General features: G+C 44.8%; 1 protein-coding gene and 1 long non-coding RNA gene across 2 annotated transcripts in view; one reads left to right on the top strand and one right to left on the bottom strand.

The window, feature by feature from the left end:
* Window positions 1-243: 243 nt before the first annotated feature.
* On the bottom strand, window positions 244-7,378 carry TM4SF5 (transmembrane 4 L six family member 5). Its single transcript, XM_036896165.2, has 5 exons — window positions 7,170-7,378; window positions 1,383-1,463; window positions 855-991; window positions 421-604; window positions 244-343 (listed from the first exon to the last, which is right to left on the bottom strand). Exons 1-5 carry the CDS (start codon window positions 7,344-7,346, stop codon window positions 329-331), a joined length of 594 nt encoding a protein of 197 aa, XP_036752060.2. The 5' UTR covers window positions 7,347-7,378; the 3' UTR covers window positions 244-328.
* LOC118917819 (uncharacterized) overlaps window positions 972-21,008 on the top strand; it is a 43,781-nt gene continuing 23,744 nt past the window's right edge. Inside the window, exon 1 of the long non-coding RNA XR_005026901.2 lies at window positions 972-1,014. This is a non-coding gene — a long non-coding RNA (uncharacterized LOC118917819). The remainder of the gene's footprint in view (window positions 1,015-21,008) is intronic.

The following is a 21,008-nucleotide window of genomic DNA, read 5'->3' as shown; positions in this document are numbered from 1 at the left end:
AAATAATCTATTGCCTCTTTTAAAAATTGCCTATCTTCCACCCCTGGAATATTAAATTCTTTGAGAGCATGGAATTTACATCTTGTTTACCACTGTATTTCCAGAGCACACTAGTAAGTCAATAACTATTTGTTAAGACAATTGCAATCCGGGTTCAGGGGCCCCAAACAGGAAAGCCCTAAGTCCGGGTGTATCTGGAGGCCTTCAGGCCCTCGAGCACAGAGCACAGTCCGAGACGCGCAGGAGACCTCAAAACAGTTTATTCCCGGGCGGGAGCGGGGGCGGGTCAGGACGGTGTCCAGGCGAGGGCAGTGCGGTCAGTGGAGCCTCAGTGAACGGCGCCCTGCGGAAACGATAACGTGAGGATACAGCCAGGGAGCAAGTAGGTTCCCGCTACAGCTCCATCCCACGCCGTCCCACCTCCTTCTTCCTGCAATCGCCGCAGAAGACACCAATTGTGGCGTTCACCAGCTGCATCCCGCAAAGCACGAGCTCCAGACAAGAGGCGGCTACCAGCAGCGAGAAGAGCGTCACGTTCCAGCAGACCACACCCGGCGGCTCCACGCACAAACTCCACTCAGTTCGGTTGAGCAAGTAAGAGCCTCTGTGGGAGGGGCAGGGTCGCGCGAGAGAAAGAGGTTATGAGAAATGCCCCACACGTCCCCAGCGCCCCTCCACGCGCCGTAGGTGATTTGCAAAGGGCTTCTTTGCCCCACGTGGAGGAAGGTGTCTCGAAGGCGAGCCCCGCCCAGGTTTCCTGATCCACAAGTGAAAGGCAGGTGGGGAGAGGCAGAGTACGGGGTACGGGGTACGGGGGTAGGGGATGGGAGCAACGAATATGGACTAAGCCTTACGCAGTTTCTTTGAAGGGGTAAGTCCAGCCAGTGTTTATTAAGCATCTGGGTCCAGTTCGGAGCCCAGATCCTGATACCGAGAGGCAGTAGAGGGCCCCAAGCACGCCGAACGCCGACGAGAAGACCGAGCGCAGCATCTGGATGCCGAGTGGAAGGAGAGGTGAGTAGGGCCGCCCCATCCCTACTCGTGGGCCGACAGCGCCCAGCACCCTCCTCCCCGCGATGTTCCCGCACTTCTTGAGTCGCGTTTAAAACACATTTACCGTCAAACCCCGGGGCTTGGCGTTCTGCTAGCCCTAAGAGCTAGAGGCCGCGGAAGTTCACGGGGGTTGGCGTCTCCGCCGATCCCGCCCACTGAGGCCTAAACTTTGCAGTGGAGTTCGAGGGAGGGGGGAGGTGGAGCCTGGGACTCTGCAGCGGAGCGCCTGTAGCTAGGAATTCTGTAGACTGGGCCGGGATTCAAAGATTCATCCTGAATCTTATCTTAATCTCATTTTAATAGGAACCCCATCTTAACGTGGGTCTTACCCGGCAGCGATTTCCACAGCAGCCTGCGCCGCAGCAGCCTTTGCCCCCTGCCCGAAGGGCTGCAATTCCCGGACACAGTACCTAAGGGAGGGGAGTCCGTGAGATAGCCAGTGCCCCCACATCCTCCTGACCTTACTTGCGTCCGTGTTTACTGCTACCTGCAAGCTGCCCGTGATGCCCCTCAGCCCTTTAAACTTTAGGAAGACCTTATTTCTGCTTCTTCTGGAGCACTGCCAGGCTTTATCTTAATTTATCATTATTTATCTCTGTCCAGATTGTGGCCTCCAGAGGGTAGGGCCCAGTATGTATATCCCCCATCATTCTTGGCACATAACAGGTGCCCAATGGAATGGGAGTCAGGAGGCCTGGGTCCCCATGAATTGATTCATCTTTCTGGGTCTCAGTCTTCTCCTCTGCAAAATGGGTCTGCAAGACCTACCTCACAAGGCTGTTCTCAGGATTTAATGAAATAATGGATTGACTTGACGTCAAGACTGGCTCAGAGTAAATGCTCAGTAACTGTAAATTCCCTTAGCTGCAGGAGAGTGGTGTTGGAGTGTCTGGTGAGCTGGGATTCTGGTGGAGGGAGCAGGCAATGCTCTGATGGGAAGTGTACAGATCCCCAAGATACAGCCCTGCTCCTTTGTGTCCATCTCCATGTGGGCCTTCCTCCCAGAGCTCATCCCCTCCCAGAGCATTCTCTCCAACAAAAGTCAACTCCTAAATTGATGCCTCCAGATTCAAATCTAACTGCTGAAGGATATGTTCATTTTAATATCTTGGTTTTAGCTCAGATTCAGCCAGCCTCATACTGACCTCACAGTTGGTTCCCCATATTGTCATCTCCCTTTGTCTTTCTGACTCCATTAGTGGAAATATCCTCCTGGTCAGCCAGGCTGGAAAACTTGAATCCTCCACACCCAGCCAGACCTCCAGTTTCCTAGACTTTTCCCTTAATGGCTCTTGAATCTGTTAGTCCTTTTACCTGCACAGTTAATCCCTAATCTAAACTTCCCAGGAGGATAATGTTCTCAGCCTCCCTACTAGAGTCCTGTGTCTCTTGCCCTGTGCCACCCCACCCTCCATCCTACACTGCTACCACCAGGTTAAATTTAGGTTTCAACTGGTCTTTTCTCTTCTCAAGCCCTTTAGGGTCTCCGCAGAGAGTAGCACATCAAGACTGAACTCTAGAAAGGTGCTCCAGGCTCCTTGCTTTGGCTCCAGCCTTGTCTTTGCTGCACAGGCCAGGTTCTTTGCCTGACTCCCCTCTCTGGAATTCCACAGCTGTCTTGATCTTTGCCTCCCTGTGTGCTTCTGTCAATACTGCACAGGGCAGCATTTTGTTCTCTTAGGGGAGGGGTTGAGAGTTTTAGTTGGGTTATATCATCCAGAGCAATGTCATGCAAACACCTACACAGTTGAATGGACTTTTCCCACAATCCTTTTTCTCTCTTCTTCCATGTCTCATGGCAGGTGTAGGGGCCAGGTCTAGACCAATTTGCTTAGCCTCTCTGGTTAGGTCACTTACTGGGAAGCATCTGGATCCAAGGGCAGCTAGAATTGCCATTTGGATTTTCCAATTCTGAATGGCCTACCTGTCTGAAATGCTTACTTTTTGAGTCAGTGTTTGTTTCCTTTTGCTGCCTGACCTCTGTCTTGCTCTATGTCCTCTACTTGTCTTAACGAAAAGAGAAGGGTAATCATAAATGCAGAAAGAAACACTGGGTTTATAGCGCAAATCTGGTTACTTTTCCATCTCTGGCCTCTGGCCTAGTCCAAGCTACTATCATTTATCCTGGACAACTGCAGTGACCTTAGTATGGTCCTTCTGCATCTGCTTACTGGCCTCTTACTCTTCATTCTTTACACCACAGCCAGGAGATCTTCTTAAATTCAACAGGATATGAAAATGCTCATTTTTTACTGATTGGAATGCAATTGGTGTAGGAACTTCAGAAAGTCATTTGGCAATATCTGTTGGCACTGAATATTTGCTTACTTTAAGAATCAGCAGCTTTACATGGGGGATCTCGCTTCCCAACTTCAAGCTACTACAAAGCCACAGTAATCAAGACAGTTTGGTACTGGCACAAGAACAGACTCATAGACCAGTGGCACAGAATAGAGCCCAGATATTAACACAAGCATATATGGTCAATTAATATATGATAAAGGAGCCATGGATATACAGTGGGGAAATGACAGCCTCTTCAACAGCTGGTGTTGGCAAAACTGGACAGCTACATGTAAGAGAATGAAACTGGATCATTGTCTAACCCCATACACAAAAGTAAATTTGAAATGGATCAAAAGCCTGAATGTAAGTCATGAAACCATAAAACTCTTAGAAAAAAACATAGGCAAAAATCTCTTGGACATAAACATGAGCAACTTCTTCATGAACATATCTCCCCGGGCAAGGGAAACAAAAGCAAAAATGAACAAGTGGGACTATATCAAGCTGAAAAGCTTCTGTACAGCAAAAGACACCATCAGTAGAACAAAAAAACATCCTACAGTATGGGAGAATATATTCATAAATGACAGATCCGATAAGGGATTGACATCCAAAATACATTAAGAGTTCACACACCTCAACAAACAAAAAGCAAATAATCCAATTGAAAAATGGGCACAGGATCTGAACAGGCACTTCTTCAAAGAAGAAATTAAGATGGCCAACAGGCACATGAAAAGATGCTCCACATCGCTAATCATCAGAGAAATGCAAATTAAAACCACAATGAGATATCACCTCACACCAGTTACGATGGCCAACATCCAAAAGACAACAACAAATGTTGTCGAGGATGTGGAGAAAGGGGAACCCTCCTACACTGCTGGTGGGAATGTAAACTAGTTCAACCATTGTGGAAAGCAGTATGGAGGTTCCTCAAAAAACTAAAAATAGAAATACCATTTGACCCAGGAATTCCGCTCCTAGGAATTTACCCTAAGAATGCAGCAGCCCAGTCTGAAAAAGACATATGCACCCCTATGTTTATCACAGCATTATTTACAATAGCCAAAAAATGGAAGCAACCTAAGTGTCCATCAGTAGATGAATGGATAAAGAAGATGTGGTACATATACACAATGGAAGATTATTCATCCATAAGAAGAAAACAAATCCTACCATTTGCAACAACATGGATGGAGCTAGAGGGTATTGTGCTCAGTGAAATAAGCCAGGTGGAGAAAGACAAGCATCAAATGATTTCACTCATCTGTGGAGTATAAGAACAAAGAAAAAACTGAAGGAACAAAACAGCAGCAGACTCACAGAACCCAAGAATGGACTAACAATTACCAAAGGGAAAGGGACTGGGGAGGATGGGTGGTAAGGGAGGGAGATAAGGGGGAAGAAGGGGCATTACGATTAACACACATGATGGGGGGGGCACAGGGAAGGCAGTATAACACAGAGAAGACAAGTAGTGATTCTATAGCATCTTACTACACTGATAGTGACTGTAATGGGGTATGGGGTGGGGACTTGATAATGGGGGGGGAGGGGCAGAGTCTAGTAACCATAATGTTGCTCATGTAATTGTACATTAATGATACCAAAAAAAAACAAAAAACCCAGCGGCTTTACTCCTAGGTAAGTATCCAACAGAAATGCAAATATATATTCACCTTAAGACATTTGTGGGAATGTTTATAGTAGCATTATTTGTAAAAAGCCCAAGTTGGGAACTCTCCAAATCTCCATCAACAGTGGAATATTTAAATAAATTGTGCTATGTTTACACAATGGAATGTATAAGAAATAATAAACTACAACCCCACCTAATGATATGGATGAATCACAAACATAGGTTGAGCTAAAGAAGCCGGACACAGAAGTGTCCACACTATATGGTTCTGTGTATATAAAGTACTAACCAGGCAAAACTAACCTATGGGGTTAGAAGTCAGGTAGTGGGGTCCCTTGTCTGTGGGGGGTAGTGCCTGTTGTGGCAGGATGTCTGGGATTCTGCTACTGACCTGTATCTTGATTTGGATGCAGGGTACATGAGTGTGTTCACTTTGCAAAAATTCATTGAGCTGTACACAGAGCATCTGGGCACTTGTTGATATGACTTCAGTAAAAGTAAAAAAAAAAAAGGTAAAGAGTCAATAGTTTTCTGTTGTACTTATAATAAAATTCAGGTTCCTCACTGTGGCTTTCATAGATGTACATACTCTGGCCTCTGCCCACTTCCGATCTTATCTCATGGAACCTCAGCTGCACCTTCTACCTGTCTAATCCTCAGATGTTCAAGCCTGTTCCTGCCTTAGAACTTGTTTGCAATGCTGAAACCTCCTTTTTGTCTCTGGGTCTCAGTTCTGACAGCCTTCCTTGAAAATGCAATAAAAAATAGCTCCCTCCCTTGCCCTCAGAGTTCTTTGTGACCACACGCTGCTTAGTTTTCTAGATGGTAACTGCTCCTATCTGAAATCATCTTGCTTACTTTATTCACTCACTGTTGATCAGGTGTCTGTTAAATGCAAAGCATTGGTCTAGGCACTTGGCACAGAGCAGCCAAAAAAACAGGCAATCCTTGTTCTCATGGGGTTTAAGTTCTTTCTTCCTTTTGATACTGTGCATCTCCCCAGCAGGAATGCAACTTCAGGGAGAGCAGGGACCTCGCCTGTGGCCCTGTGCTTTAGCATGTTTGAGAAAGCCTTCTCGAGAGTGGCTCAGGGCATCGAGGTGGGAAGAAGGTGGCTGGGAATGAGCATGTTGGGAGGGCATCCTTGGGGATCTCCCCTGAGGCAGGCTGGGGAGATTGTGGGGATGGGGGTGGTTTAGGCTGAAGAAGGGGTGCAGTGTGACACCAGGTGAGTGTGAAGGCCTGGGAGGAGTGTGACCTCTTAGAGTTGAGGGCAGAGGGATGACATAGAGTCCAGCAGCCATGATCCATGCGGGAGGGGGAGTGGAATAAAAGACTATGGAGGGAAAGGGGATTGTTGGATAAAGGAGAAGAGGTATCCCCATTTAGCTCACAGAGCAAAAGAAGAAAGTGAGACCTCTCCTGGGGAATTTCACTGGTCAGCCAGCCTGAGAAGTAGGGAACTGAGCTTGGTAGATCTTTTGTTTTCATCCCATGAAGATGTTAAACTATCTGACCTTCCAAAAGTTCCCTTAAATGGGGATGGGGATAGAGGACAGGGGTTAGAAAGTCCAGAAAGTCCCTACTTCTTCTGACAGAATCTAGTCACCAGGAGAATGTGGGGCACTTTCTCCACCTTACTGACCTAGGTTCTGAGTCTATCCAGCGCAGAGTGGGCATCTGGAAATGTGGGTGGAGAGTGACTCTACATGGAGGCAGGGGAGGGTGACACTGAACTGATAGGTAGAATGATCCCTGATACTGCTGCCTGGCCCCGGACATTGTCACTGCATCCCTCCCCTGCCTATTATTATCTTGCCCTGATAACCTCCCACACAACCATCTGCTCCTTTCTCCCTGGACCCTTGTAGTGAGGTGTTCTCAGCATCTGCTCCAAGTGGGGGTGGGAGAGGCAGAGAGGGCACAACGCCTTACCCAGAAGGGAAGCTGCTTAGAGCAGTGAGACTCGCTCCTTCTTGCTCCCCTCAGATATTCAGCTCAGCACCCTGGGGCTCCTCTAGGACCTCTACAGAGTGCTTGTGTTGGGGCAGATTGGGAGGGCTCCAGGATTCTGGCAGCTACCGCCATCCCTTCCCAGGCAGCAGTCCTTTTCCCCCTCTCGCACTCCCTCCAGTTTAGACCCCTGCAGAGTGGTGCCCAGCCTGTGCTCCCTCGCCAGCCTCCTCACCATCAGGCCCCCACCGATGAAGCCAGCCATGAGCCAGGCATGCAAGCTGAGCTGCTCCGCATTGGTCCAGGTGGTCTTCCCATTAGGCACCAGCAGGAGGGCGTTAGCCACGATGCAGATCAGGGAGAGGGGGATGAGGGAGAGCCCCACAAAACGGGCACACTTCCCAGTGCACATGGCGAAGGCTGGGCAGTGAGTGAAAGTGAGCCCAGGGTTCCCGGGTCCACAGGAAAACAAGCCTGGAGCTAGGAGCAAAGGTCAGGGAAGAGGTGTGGCAGAAGTCTGCAGGAGCAGGTGATAAGGGGGCCAGGCAACAGATGCAGGCCAGGAGGAGGGTGTGGGGGGGCTGCTGCCCGTGAGGTGAAGGGGAGGCTATGGTGAGGGGAGCTTGACACACAGAGGAAGTTCCTGGGGTCAGTGTGTTCTTCCTCTTTCTGCACGCACCTCTCCACAGTCCCTCTGCTGGCTCCGTACCTGGTTTGTGACTTAGCCAACGTCTGACGTCTGTAAGTCTCAGTGGCCTCATCTTCATAAAGCGTAGTGATACCACTTGGCTCGTGGGCTGATTGTGAGGCTACATGAGATAATGTGAGAAGTATTTTGTAAACTAGGGTGCACTAAACAGATGTATGGTGGCCTGGTCACTTCTGTTAGTCTCCAAGGGAGGGTTCCTCCTGGAAAGAAAATAGAGAAGATGATAATGGACACTTGCTGTCCTTCATTGCTTCTTGTCATTGTTTGTTCATTGACCCCTCCTCCTGTTGAGGCCACCACCTGGCTTGCAGGTGGGCTCGTGACTGAGGCCTGATTGATTAGAACATTCTATTCCCCCACCTCAGTGTTTGATTTAGCCATGGTCACATGATCCAAGCATGAGAATCAATATCTGGTTTTTGGTGCTGGCGATATGAAACCAAAGAAGTTCTGGGTTTGGGGGGATGCTGAAGTTGCTGGTGGTATCTTGGTGACCACAAGGGTGGGCCAGCCTGCTGGAGAGTGACATCAATCCAGGGGAAAGACCAATCAAGAGATGGAGAGACCCTAAGTCTTGATAGTGTCATTTGAACTCACAGATCCAACTATTCCTGAAGCCTGACATTCCTCGGAAGGTTTGGATTCGGTGAACTACTTTGAGCTGTTGTCCTGTCAATTGTAACAGAGTCTTTTTTGATGTAGAGATTAATTCATTAAGCCCCTGCTAAGGACAGGACCTTGTGCTGGAGACTGGAGATTCACAGTTGTATGCGTGATTCCCAGATATGGATCTTGGGGCCAAAAAAGGAGAGCAAAGGCCCAAGTAGGATGTGATAGTACCATGGAAGAGATGGGGTGGCAGGACTCCAGCGGGCATGTGATAAGAATGTCACACAGAGAGTGGCCTCTGATATAGTGGCCTTGACCCAGCAGCCCACTCAAACTACTACAGAGACATGGAAAATGGAGAAAACTTACCACTCAAAATGAATGCCAACATCTGGGAGGGATTCTTATTATTTATAAGACAGGAGCTGGACTGGGAAAAATCTATGGAGAATTTACCTCTTGCATCAGAGGAGAACTGGAAAAAGAAAAGTACTTTGAACTTCTCCCAACTGCCTGCCTCTGATTCATAGAGTTATTGTGATAACTGATATTTGGTTTTGCCTTTGTTGTATTGTTTAATGCTTTAAAAAGATTTCCATGTTGTTTCCCGAGTCTCTGTTCCTTAAACTTTTTACATCCTCCTGTGTTTTGGAAGGCATATTTCAATTTTGATTTTTCCATTTTTATTTTTATTTTATTATTTTTTTTATGTTGAGGTACATACAATAAAATGCACAAATCTTAGTGTACAGCTTGATGAATTTTGACATAGAAGGCATATTTTAAGTCCTGGCTGTGGTTGCTTTGCAAGTGTTGTAAAGCCATCCTTTAATTTGTCACCCTGCCTCTTTCTGGGAAGCCCCAGCCTGGCTGACATCCCTACAGCCCCCTTGGAGGGGTGCTGTGCAGAGGATTTTCCATACTTTGCTCTATAGCTTATGGCCATATGACCATGTGACCCAAAGGTAAAAAGTGAACTACTTGCTCCAGTTCTGCAGTCCTCCATGCTCTTTGCTATGACATTTTGTAGTCCATCCCACTAGAGGTAGACTGTATGTCCCACCATATGGGCACAGTGGAATGCAGACAGAATTGACAATATCCCAGCTCTGAGCCTGGGACTTGAGGCACTCTGTGTTGCTACTTGATACTTGTGCCCTAACATTGCCATGAGAAGTACATGCCCAAGTGAGCCCAGTGGTAAGGGAAGGTGTAGGACACAAGGAAAAGGCCCAGAGCAGATCTCAGGCTCTATCAGCTGACCTCCAACCAGCCCATATGTGTATGAGGGAAACAAATGCTTATAGTTGGGTGTCACTAAGACATTGTAGGCTTTTTTTTTTGGTATTATTAATGTACAATTACATGAGAAACATTATGGTTACTAGACTCCCCCTATTATCAACTCCCCACCACATACCCCATTACAGTCACTGTCCATCAGCGTAGTAAGATGCTATAGAGTCACTACTTGTCTTCTCTGTGTTATACTGCCTTCCCCGTATCCCCCCCCGCTACATTATGTGTGTTAATCATAATGCCCCCTTTTCCCCCTTATCCCTCCCTTCCCACCCATCTTCCCCAGTCCCTTTCCCTTTGGTAACTGTTAGTCCATTCTTGGGTTCTGTGAGTCTGCTGCTGTTTTGTTCCTTAGTTTTTTCTTTGTTCTTATACTCCACAGATGAGTGAAATCATTTGATGCTTGTCTTTCTCCACCTGGCTTATTTCACTGAGCACAATACCCTCTAGCTCCATCCATGTTGTTGCAAATGGTAGGATTTGTTTCTTTCTTATGGCTGAATAGTATTCCATTGTGTATATGTACCACATCTTCTTTATCCATTCATCTACTGATGGACACTTAGGTTGCTTCCATTTCTTGGCTATTGTGAATAGTGCTGCGATAAACATAGGGGTGCATCTGTCTTTTTCGAACTGGGCTGCTGCATTCTTAGGGTAAATTCCTAGGAGCAGAATTTCTGGGTCAAATGGTATTTCTATTTTTAGTTTTTTGATCAACCTCCATACTGCTTTCCACAATGATTGAACTAAATGCATTCTAGGCTTTTTGTTATAGCTGACTAACACAGACCCCATCACCTGGGCCATGGCTGATTGATCCAGGAATGAGGAGCTGACCCAAAGGCACACATGTAGCCAGAGACATGAGAAGTAGCTTGACGTGAGAGCTCTACCCAGCTGCAGTGCCCTGACAGAATGCCGACTGGTCACAAATTGGATCTTCAACCTTGGGAAGCTTGACTGCAAGGGAAACAGCCTGAGAAAGTATCAGAGGGAACTTCCAGAGAAGTGAGGAAGAAGGGTTTGAGCAAAAGCCACAGGGCAGCTGAAACCGTAAATAAGCAGAAGTCACAGAAAGAGAATTGTGTAGACAGAATTATTTGGAAACTGCAGGAGGCAGAAGCCCAAGGACTGGGGAGCAGAGGCGGACAATCTGGGTCTCAGGCGAGGCAGGTGAAGAGAGGTTCTGCTGCATCACCAGAGGCCGTGTTGAACCACCACGTCCCTAATAGCCAGCTTTCCCAGTGTAGATCTGGAGAGGGGATTCATCCATGGTCCTAATGACAGACGGTGGAGTCGAGAGCCAGCCACATCACTGTCTTCTAGTTCAGCAATGCTGAGTCTGAGAGAGGGTGCTGCTGTTTAGGATAAATAAGGAGAAAAGAAGTATGTGTGTGGGGTGGTCCATAGGCATTCATTATATTACATTATCTGCAATTCTGTATGCATGGAATCATGTTAATAATATAAAAACATTATAGGGATTCTCAAAACAAGGGAAGGGTATATCATCCTGAAGACTGAAAGGGATGTATTAAAGGATTTGGATGGAATTTTCAGGAAAGTTTTCACTAGAATTCTCCTTGAAGTAGGAGCAGAGTACTTAAGAAAGAAAAAGCTCATGCATTTTATTGTATTTACCGCAATATAAAAAATAACAACAACAACAACAACAACAACAAATGCTGAGATGAAAGGTACCAGCATGTATTAGGGGGAGAAGAGGGAGAATTGCTTGGCAACTCAAACACAAAGAGAACTGAAGTCTGCTTCAGAAGCACTAAAGAACAGGACTAAAACTGGGACAGAGTAGATGAGGGATGCAGGAGACCAGCTGGAGAAAACTCTCAGTTTCAGAGGAAAAGGACCACAAGGTTAGAAAAAAGGACCAGCTTTAAAACAGTGGAAGGGAAGAAGAGAACAGAGATGTCAGGTGAGGAAACACTGCTCTCAAAGACAAGAATGGGCCCTGTGGAAGTGACCCCCACAGTTGATACACCTGTGCTAGGTGAAAGCTGCTCCGGGCATACTTCCACTTGAGTTAGCAGCTGGAAAGGCATACAGTATCCCAGGTAAAATATTAGAAGTGAATGGAATTCGATTCATGGTGACAAGATCTGTGAGTTAGAGGATACATCTAGGCAGAATTAAAAGGTTACCTAGGCAGGAACAAAAGTCGGTCTGGCCTGAGACTTCTCTGAAGAGCTAAATACCAGGAGACAAAGGAGCAATGTCTGTGGTTATGACAGGGAAAGAGAGCTGTGACTCGGTTACTGTGTGCCTATATCCAAGTTGCTTTTGGTGGATATAGATATACAATATCTAGTCTTGTGAAGGGCAACAGGATTGCATTTCTGAGAATTCTTGAGTTGGGAAATACTGTTTCATCTTCTTCTTCTCCTTTTTAAAAAAAGTATTTTAACTCACCAAGAGATGCAGTAAAATAAAAACTACAAAATGGGGAAGTCTTGGCATAACTCTAAATAAATTTTGTAAATCCAGTTACAAAAGTGTTTCCAAAAAAGTCGTTTTGAAGAGAAAAACACATAAATTCTAAAAGTTATATTAACAGCAGTAAAGATGTGAATTATTTATTGCCTGTCATGCCCACAGTCCATTTTAAGGAAATACATCAAGTAACAGAAACCTAATTCTATTGAAATGAAAAAGGTTCAGGTAATCAAAACCTCCAAAACTACAATTAACTTCCAGGCATGACTGACAAAAAAATAACTGAAGACTGGACCTCATTAAAATTAAAAACTTCTTGCTCTGTGAAAGACACTGTCAAGAAAATGAGAAAGCCTTTAAGATCAGGAACAAGACAAGGATGCCCACTCTCTCCGCTTTTATTCAACATAGTTCTGGAGGTCCTAGCCACAGCAATCAGACAACACAAAGAAATAAAAGGCATCCAGATTGGTAAAGAAGTTAAACTGTCCCTGTTTGCAAATGACATGATACTGTACATAAAAAACCCTAAAGAATCCACTCCAAAACTACTAGATCAAGTATCTGAATTCAGCAATGTTGCAATATACAAAATTAATACACAGAAATCTGTTGCACTCCTATACACTAATGATGAATTAACAGAGAAATCAGGAAAACAATTCCATTCACAATTGCATCAGAAAGAATAAAATACCTACGAATAAACCTAACAAAGGAAGTGAAAGACCTATACACTGAAAACTACATGACACTCATGAGAGAAATTAAAGAAGATACCAATAAATGGAAACACATCCTGTGCTCATGGATAGGAAAAACTAATACTGTCAAAATGGCCATCCTGCCTAAAGCAATCCTCAGATTCAATGCAATCCCTATCAAAATACCAACAGTATTCTTCAGCAAACTAGAGAAAATAATTCTAAAATTCATATGGAACCACAAAAGACCCCAAATAGCCAAAGAAATCTGAGAAGGAAGAATAAAGTGGGTTGGGGGGATTATGCTCCCCAACTTCAAGCTCTATTACAAAGCCACAGTAATGAAGACAATTTGGTACTGGCACAAGAACAGACCCCTAGACCAATGGAACAGACTAGAGAGTCCAGATATAAACCCAAGATATGGTCAATTAATATATGATAAAAGAGCTATGGACATACAATGGGGAAATGACAGCCTCTTTAACAACTGGTATTGGTAAAACTGGACAGCTACATGCAAGAGAATGAAACTGGATTATTGTCTATCCCCATACACAAAAGTAAACTTGAAATGGATCAAAGACCTGAATGTATGTCATGAAACCATAAAACTCTTAGAAGATAACATAGGAAAAAAATCTCCTGAATATAAACATGAGCAACTTTTTTCTGAATGCATTTCCTCGAGCAAGGGAAACAAAAGCAAAAATGAACACAGGGGACTATATCAAACTAAAAAGCTTCTGTACAGCAAAGGACACCATCAGCAGAACAAAAAGGCATCTTACGGTATAGGAGAATATATTTGTAAATGACATATCCGACAAGGGGTTAATGTCCAAAATATATAAAGAACTCACACACCTCAACAACCAAAAAGCAAATAACCCAATTAAAAAATGGGCAGAGGATATGAACAGACACTTCTCCAAAGAAGAAATTCAGATGGCCAACAAGCACATGAAAAGATGTTCCACATCACTAATTATCAGGGAAATGCAAATTAAAACCACAATGAGATATCACCTCACATCAGTAAGGATGGCCAGCATTGAAAAGACTAAGAACAACAAATGCTGGCAAGGATGCAGAGAAAGGGGAACCCTCCTTCACTGCTGGTAGGAATGTAAGCTAGTTCAACCATTGTGAAAAGCAATATGGAGGTTCCTCAAAAAACTAAAAATAGAAATACCATTTGATCCAGGAATCCCATTCCTTGGAATTTACCCAAACAATATAATTTATCAGATTCAAAAAGACATATGCACTCCTATGTTTATTTTAGCACTATTTACAATAGCCGGGATATGGAAGCAACCTAAGTGTCCATCAATAGATGAATGGATAAAGAAGATGTGGTACATATACACAATGGAATTACTCAGCCATAAGAAAGAAACAAATTCTATAATTTGCAACAACATGGATGGAGCTGGAGGATATTATGCTCAGTGAAATAAGCCAGGCAGAGAAAGACAAGTACCAAATGATTTCCCTCATTTGTGGAGTATAACAACCAAGCAAAACTGAAGGAACAAAACAGCAGCAGACTCACAGGCTCCAAGAAGGGACTAGTGGTTACCAAAGGGGAGGGGTGAGGGAGGGTGGGTGGAGAGGAAAGGAGAAGGGGATTCAGGGGTATTATGATTGGCACACATGGTGTGGGGGGGATCAGAGGGAAGACAGTGTAGCACAGAGAAGGTAAGTAGTGTCTCTGTGGCATCTTAGTACACTGATGGGCAGTGACTGCAATGGCGTATGGGGTGGACATGATAACGGGTGAATGTAGTGACCACATTGTTTTTTCATGTGAAATCTTCATAAGAATGTATATCAATAATACCTTAATTTAAAAAAAGGAAAGAAAATGAGAAGGAGAAAATATTTGCGAAAGACACATCCAATAAAGGACTCTTATTCAAAACATACAAAGAACTCTTAAAACTCAACAGTAAGAAAACCAACAACCTGATTTTAAAAATTGGGCAAAGACCTGAATAGATTGTACAGATACAGATAAGCATATGAAAAGATGTTCCACATTCTATGTCATTAGAGAAATGCAAAATTCTCTACACGATTGGATACCACTACACACCTATTAGAATAGCCAAAATCTCAAACAATGATGAAAATGTGGAGCAATAGGGACTCCCATCATTGCTGGTGGGAATGCACAATGGTGCAGTCACTTTGTAAGAAAGTTTGGCAGTTTCTTACAAAACTAACCATACTCTTACAATAGGATCCTACAATTGCACTTGTAGGTATTTACCCAAATGACCTGAAAACTGTAGTCACACAAAAACCTGTACACAGATGTTTATAAGAGTTTTATTCTTGATTGCAAAAAATTGAAAACAGTCCAGATGTCCTTCAGTAGGTGAATGGATAAATAAGCAGTGGTACATGCAGACAAGAGAATATTGTTCAGCATTAAAAAAAAAAGAAGTGAGCTGTGAAGCCATGAAAAGACATAAAGATAAAAAATTTAAATGAGTAATGCTGAGGGAAAGAAGCCAATCTGAAAAGGCTATATACACTGTATGATTCCAACTATATGACATTCTGGAAAAAGCAAAACTTCATAGACAGTAAAAAGGTCAGTGGTTGCCACAGGCTGGGAGGAGGGGAAGGGATGCATAGGCAGAGCACAGAGGATTTTTTAGGACATCGAAATGATTCTGTACGATGCTATAATGATGGATCCATGTCACTATACATTTGTCAAACCCATAGAATGTGCAACATCTGGAGGGAACCCTAATGTAAACTATGGTGTGGGGAAGTTGGGGTTCCTATGGCCAGGATCCTCACTGAACTTAAACCACCTGATGATGTAACTGGCCTGTTGCTAGGCTACCACTTCCACACCTTTAGGCAATAAGCTATTATTGTGCTATTTAGAGAGTTCGGCCCAGTGCTCTGGGCGGAGGTAGAGACGCCAGTGCTCAACCTTCCGCTGGGAGAACAAGCGGGTAATAAACACTTTCACTCCAAAGAACATTTCGCTGTCAATATCTTTGGTCACATTGAATCCATAGTGAACTTGCCCGGGGCTGGAACCCATTGGCAAGACTTGGGTGATGATGACATGTCAGTGCAGGTTCATTGACTCTACAAATGTACCACTCTGGTGGGGGATGTTGATAGTGGGGGAGGCCGTGGGGGGGGGGGGGCGGGGGGGAGCAGTGGATGTGTGGAATGCTCTGTACTTTCTGCTCAATTTTGCTATGCCCTTCAACCTGCTCATTAAAAATAAAGTCTGTTTTTAAAAGAAGTCTCCGAGCTAAGAGTAAATCTTAAAAGTTCCCATCACAAGAAAAAGAGATTGTAACTATGTGAGGTGATGGATGTTAACTAAACCTGTGGTGGTAATGATTTTATAATATATACATAGATCATTATGATGTACTCCTAAAACCTATACAATGTTGTATGTCAATTATATCTCAAAAAAGTCTCTAAAAGGATTACATTGTGTTTTGAAATTGAGACAAAAAGCTAATGCATTTAGAAAGGCATGGAAACAAAATAGTGAAGATGCTAATTCTGTTGCTATCATCAGGTGAAACAAGAGAGCACCAGCAGTTGGGGGTGGAAATCTGAGACACAGTAGTGGAGCCCTCTTGAGAAATGCTTTATTGCCAGTGCCCTTGATGGGCATCAGGATGGGGTGGAAGAACACAGACATTGATAACTCTTTCGGAAAGCAGTTTGGAAGAGTCTGATCTAAAGGAACTTTGGAATATTATAACTGATTTATTCTACTTATCATTTTCTTTTCATGGTATGCCCCAGGATGATTTTTTAAAGGGTCTAGAAGAGCTTTTAATTAGCAGACAATAACAAATGTTAGTGTTAAGAGAGCATCGTATTATAGTTTAATCTATAAAATAATAGTGTGTGTTACATTGCAGATACAGTGAAATTCAGGATGGAACACCCATTCAGTATAGGCGCAGTTATACCCCCAGGGATACAGCACTAAACTTAGCAAGCAAGGTCTCTCCCTGTTGCTTGGGGAGGCAGGCTGTCTTGCCAGTGGGTTTCGGCTCCGGGCAAGTTCACTATGGATTCAATGTGACCAAAGAAATTACAGTAGAACATTCTTGGGGTGAAAGAGTTATACCCAACTTTATTTCCACGGTGCCAGGTCAATCACTAAAGTTCCATTCACTCAGAGCAGGTCTGCACGCAGCAAGCTGGTCTCTGCCTCTGGTCCTCTGTCCTCGGTGCTGCCATCACTCCAGGCTCTGCTCTCCTGCAGCTGTGCCACCGAGTCCCCCAGAGCACGGGGCCGAGCTCTTTACATAGAGTCAATAAGGACACATTGCCCACAAATGTGTAGTGAGCTAGCCTACCAGGGCCAGGTGAGAATCCTGGACACAGGAAACTTCATTTTATCCACACAGGCAATAAACTAGAAAGAGTGACTCTGCTAAATTTATGAAGGAAATAAACAGAGTGACATGGTAGAGAGTGACTGGGGCGGTGACCACTCCAGACTCAGAGTCAGGGAACCAGAACCAAGACTGCCAAGAGGCAGCAGGGGCCTCTACCTGGCTGGCTGCTTAGTTCTGTGCTTCTCCACCTTTAACACTACGCAGATCTTCTGGGGATCTTGTTAAAATGCACATTCTGAGTGAGTAAGGCTGGGGTAGGACCATGAGCCTGCCTTTCTCACATGCTCTGATACTCCTGCCCAGGGACTGGCCTGTGGATAGGAAGGCTCCAGGTGGCACTGCATATTGCAAGTACTGAAACTCAAAGCCCCTGTGGGCCTTGTGAGAAAGTTTCTGAAAATCCCGGAACCAACGCAGCAGATGGCAATAATGAGAGAGAAATGTGCCAGCTGCAGCGGAGGGGAACCTAAGTGTCAGGTGTGTGCAGTGACCAGGGGTCTGCATTCAGAGCAGTTCTGCGCTAACCCTCAGGATTGCAGGCAGCAGCCCTGGTCCAAGCAAGAAGTTGGCTCCTTTAGCCTCTGGGCTGTGAGGAGGCGAACAGGCCAAGGGTGTGAATGTGGGCCAGGCCTTGGGCAGAACTTGATTTACAGGTGTAAATATTTAGACTTACAATGTGAGGGTCTTCCTTGGTGCTACTATCCTGGGCCTTACAAATGTTAGTAGTGGGCCTGCAGGCTATAATTACTAATAGCTAACCCTCATGCCAAGCTCTAAGTATTTAACCCAGGAGGAACTGGACTGATTATCATCATATCCATTTTGCAAAAGAGGAAGCTGAGAATGTGTGGATTCAAATCCAGACAATTTGGCTCCAGGGCATGTGCTCTGGACCATGATCCTCTGTTGCTTCTGTTAGGCAGGAAAATAGATAATGAGCGGGGTGGAAAGAGAGGAAGGCCAGTAAAGCCCATTAGAAGGGACTCAAAGAGTTAACCCGTTAAAACTAGAAAAGTCAATTAAAGCTGGGAAGGCCAGGAGCAACTTAACCTGAAATGTTGAATACTCCCCACACAAAGAAAAGTATCTCAGCATAGCCTATGTTTTCATTGTATCAATTAGCACCTGCTAAAAAGCCCAGTTTATTCAGGAAGAATTCCATCTTAACCCTTAGCATTTTAATCAAACAATAACTCAGCTCACTTTGGAGGCAGGGCAGACTGTCTTGACTAATCTGCTTCCGAACAGAAACTGCTATGCTATCCTGGGAAGGAATCAGAGCAGTAAATTTCTTGTGTTAAGTTAAAAGAAGAAACTTAATGTCTTATCAAAGATAAACATTCTGGGACCTTTGGCAGTCCGCATCAGGCCCTTTGTGGCTTTCCTGAAAGTCCCCAACAGCCTATAAAACTCCAGACTCTGAACCTTTCAGCGAGCACCTCTCTCCCAGGTCGTCCACATTCTCCTTTCTTCCAGCCGTGTACCTTTTGCTTTAAAGAAACTTCTCACTGCTCAATTTACAATGTTTTGTCTCTGCGCTTTTCCAGTGGTAAGTGTCTTTATTACTTTTCTTTGTCATTCTAATTCTCCAAATTTAAGTTCAAACCTTCACTCCCTTTGTCCTATTTCAGATAAACAAGGAGGGGCTTCTGAGAGGTCAGATCAGGGCTTGCAAATTACCATTGCCTGGGTGACCCGGGGCAGACCTGCAGTTTATGGTTCTGCTCTTTAGTAGCCTCTTAACAGTCTCCTTTCTTTGCCTCCAGGAAGTTCGCAGAACATAATCTCACTCCATTCAGTGCTGTGCAGCTCCCCCAAATCCTGGGGTGGTAGGGACTCAGTTCCCACACCATGCAGAGCCAAGCAGACACTGGATGCCAGGTGACACTGGCTTAAGGAGTTAGCAGGGCATAAGCCCCATGCTGAGTAGTGGTTCAATGAACTTCCTTTTTATTCTGATCTGTCATTCCCAGACACTCGCACTTTAATGAATTCCTTCCTCACCATGTACTCTGACTTCCCTGTGTCTCCCAACCAACTTCCCCCTGACATCTATGCCTGCATTTTCTCTCTCTTTAAGTACATAACTTTAAATAAAACTTTCACTCTACTTCACTACTGTGTCTCTGCCCTTCAATTCTTTGTTGCAGCAGGGATGAGAACCGAAGAACATATACAACGCCCCCCTAACACTTCCACTCTGGGAGGAGAGCCTCTTGGAGGAGGCCTGGGGACAGGAGGAGACAGTCGCTGGGGGAGCTGAAGGCAGAATGTGGTCTGGGCTGAGAGAACAGGCTAAGGCTCTGGAGGAGAAGAGTTGCACTAAGGGACCAAAGGAGACCAGGTCCCTGTAATTAGAATGGGGGAGAGGGGCCCAAGGTGAGGGTGGGAGGTGGGCAGGGGCTGGATTATGTAGGGTCTTGTGAGGCATTTAGAAGCCTTTGGAGGGTTTTAAGCAATTTTTATTTATTTTTAAAAAGACCAATTTGGTGGTGTCTGGAGAATGGGTTATAGAGGGTGTGGGTAAAATTGTAATATTTCCAGAATATCTCGCCTGGCTTTAGTACATCTGCATATCAATAGGCATTCAGAGGTGGAAAGAAGTATGCTTTAGTGCATTTGCATATCCTCAGGGATGGAGAGAAGATCTTCTCCATATCAATGGGTAATTACCTGGGCAAGAGAGGGTTTATCGGTACCTGAGAGGTGAGGGGAGGGCTGGTTTTGCTTCTGCTGGAGCAGGAAAGAGAGAAGGCCCTGGACTGCAGTTTGTAAGTAATAAATGGATTTTAAACTTTATTTCTCCCTTTGACTGATTTTGGTTTTTAGAGGTATTTTGCCCTGGGATTTCCTCTCCCCAGACTTACAGAGGGGAAGGGCAGAAGCAGGGAGACCAAGTGATAGGAGGCTGTCACAGTAGTCCAGGTGAGAAAGCATGTCGGTATGGATGCATAGGGAGAGCACTGGATTACTGAAGGATAGAATGTGGAAGTAATGGAGAAAAAGAAGGAAATCAAAGATGGTTTCTCAGTCTTGGGTATGAGCAAGATGATAATGACCAGATGGATAATGGTTTTATTTCCTGAGGTAGGGTTTTCAAAACCATGGAAATTAAAAGTATTCGGGGAGGCCCAGGAATAGAGTGATGCTATTCAGAGGACCGCACAAATTGTCACTGAGGATGTTTCATAACGTATCCTGGGGTAGGGGTAGGGGTCAATCGCTCTGTTAGCTTGGTAAAGTCAGGGTTTTCAGCTCCTGAGAAGTAACGTCCAATTGAGGACCAGAGGGAATCTTTAGAAAGAAATAATATTCAGATGGTGAAGAATGTTTAAATTCCGATTTTTCAGTAAAAACCCTGCAAATATATACCCTTGGCATTTTTCTTCTCTTCCCTCTCACAGCTGAGACCCCTGGAGACCATGGGACTGAGCTCACTGGTCCACCTTATGTTTGTGGTTAGTAGATACTGAGACACCAGAAAAAAAAAATGCACTAGGCTGTAATATTTGAAAGACCCAAGAAGGTATTGGGAACAGACTTTTTTCATAGGCAGGAAGGGTGTCGTTTCCTGAGAAAGGACACCAAGTCAGCAGAGGTTAGGAGAGAACAGTGGAATGAGGTGGAGTATTAGAAATGAGGAGCCATCTGTGACTTATCTCCAAGTGAGTCACTGCCTTGGGTGCAGGGCAAGGGACAAGGCTGCCAGAGCTGGAGCTCCGTGCCTGGTATCCCTTTCCTCATTGTCCCCAGGGGAAGATATCCAATCACTTCAGTAAAGACTGCTTAGCATCTTATGATGTTGTATATGTGCATTTCAGGGTATAGAGTGTGTGTGTGTGTGTGTGTGTGTGTGTGTGTGTGTGTGTGTGTGTGTGTACACACTACAT

This window comes from Manis pentadactyla, chromosome 4 (genome assembly GCF_030020395.1).
Source record: "Manis pentadactyla isolate mManPen7 chromosome 4, mManPen7.hap1, whole genome shotgun sequence".
NCBI lineage: Eukaryota > Metazoa > Chordata > Mammalia > Pholidota > Manidae > Manis > Manis pentadactyla.
Note: the sequence above shows the minus strand (reverse complement) of the source record. Positions and strands in the feature narration are given on the sequence as shown.

Bases quoted from the DNA above. Each gene is read 5' to 3' on its own strand.
- TM4SF5 (XM_036896165.2), bottom strand. From the start codon at position 7,346: ATGTGCACTGGGAAGTGTGCCCGTTTTGTGGGGCTCTCCCTCATCCCC. The intron at 1,464-7,169 runs GTGAGGAGGCTG...CCCCTCCCTTAG, and splicing joins TCATCGGTGGGGGCCTGATG to GTACTGTGTCCGGGAATTGC. The intron at 992-1,382 runs GTAAGACCCACG...CTCGGCATCCAG, and splicing joins GCTGTGGAAATCGCTGCCGG to ATGCTGCGCTCGGTCTTCTC.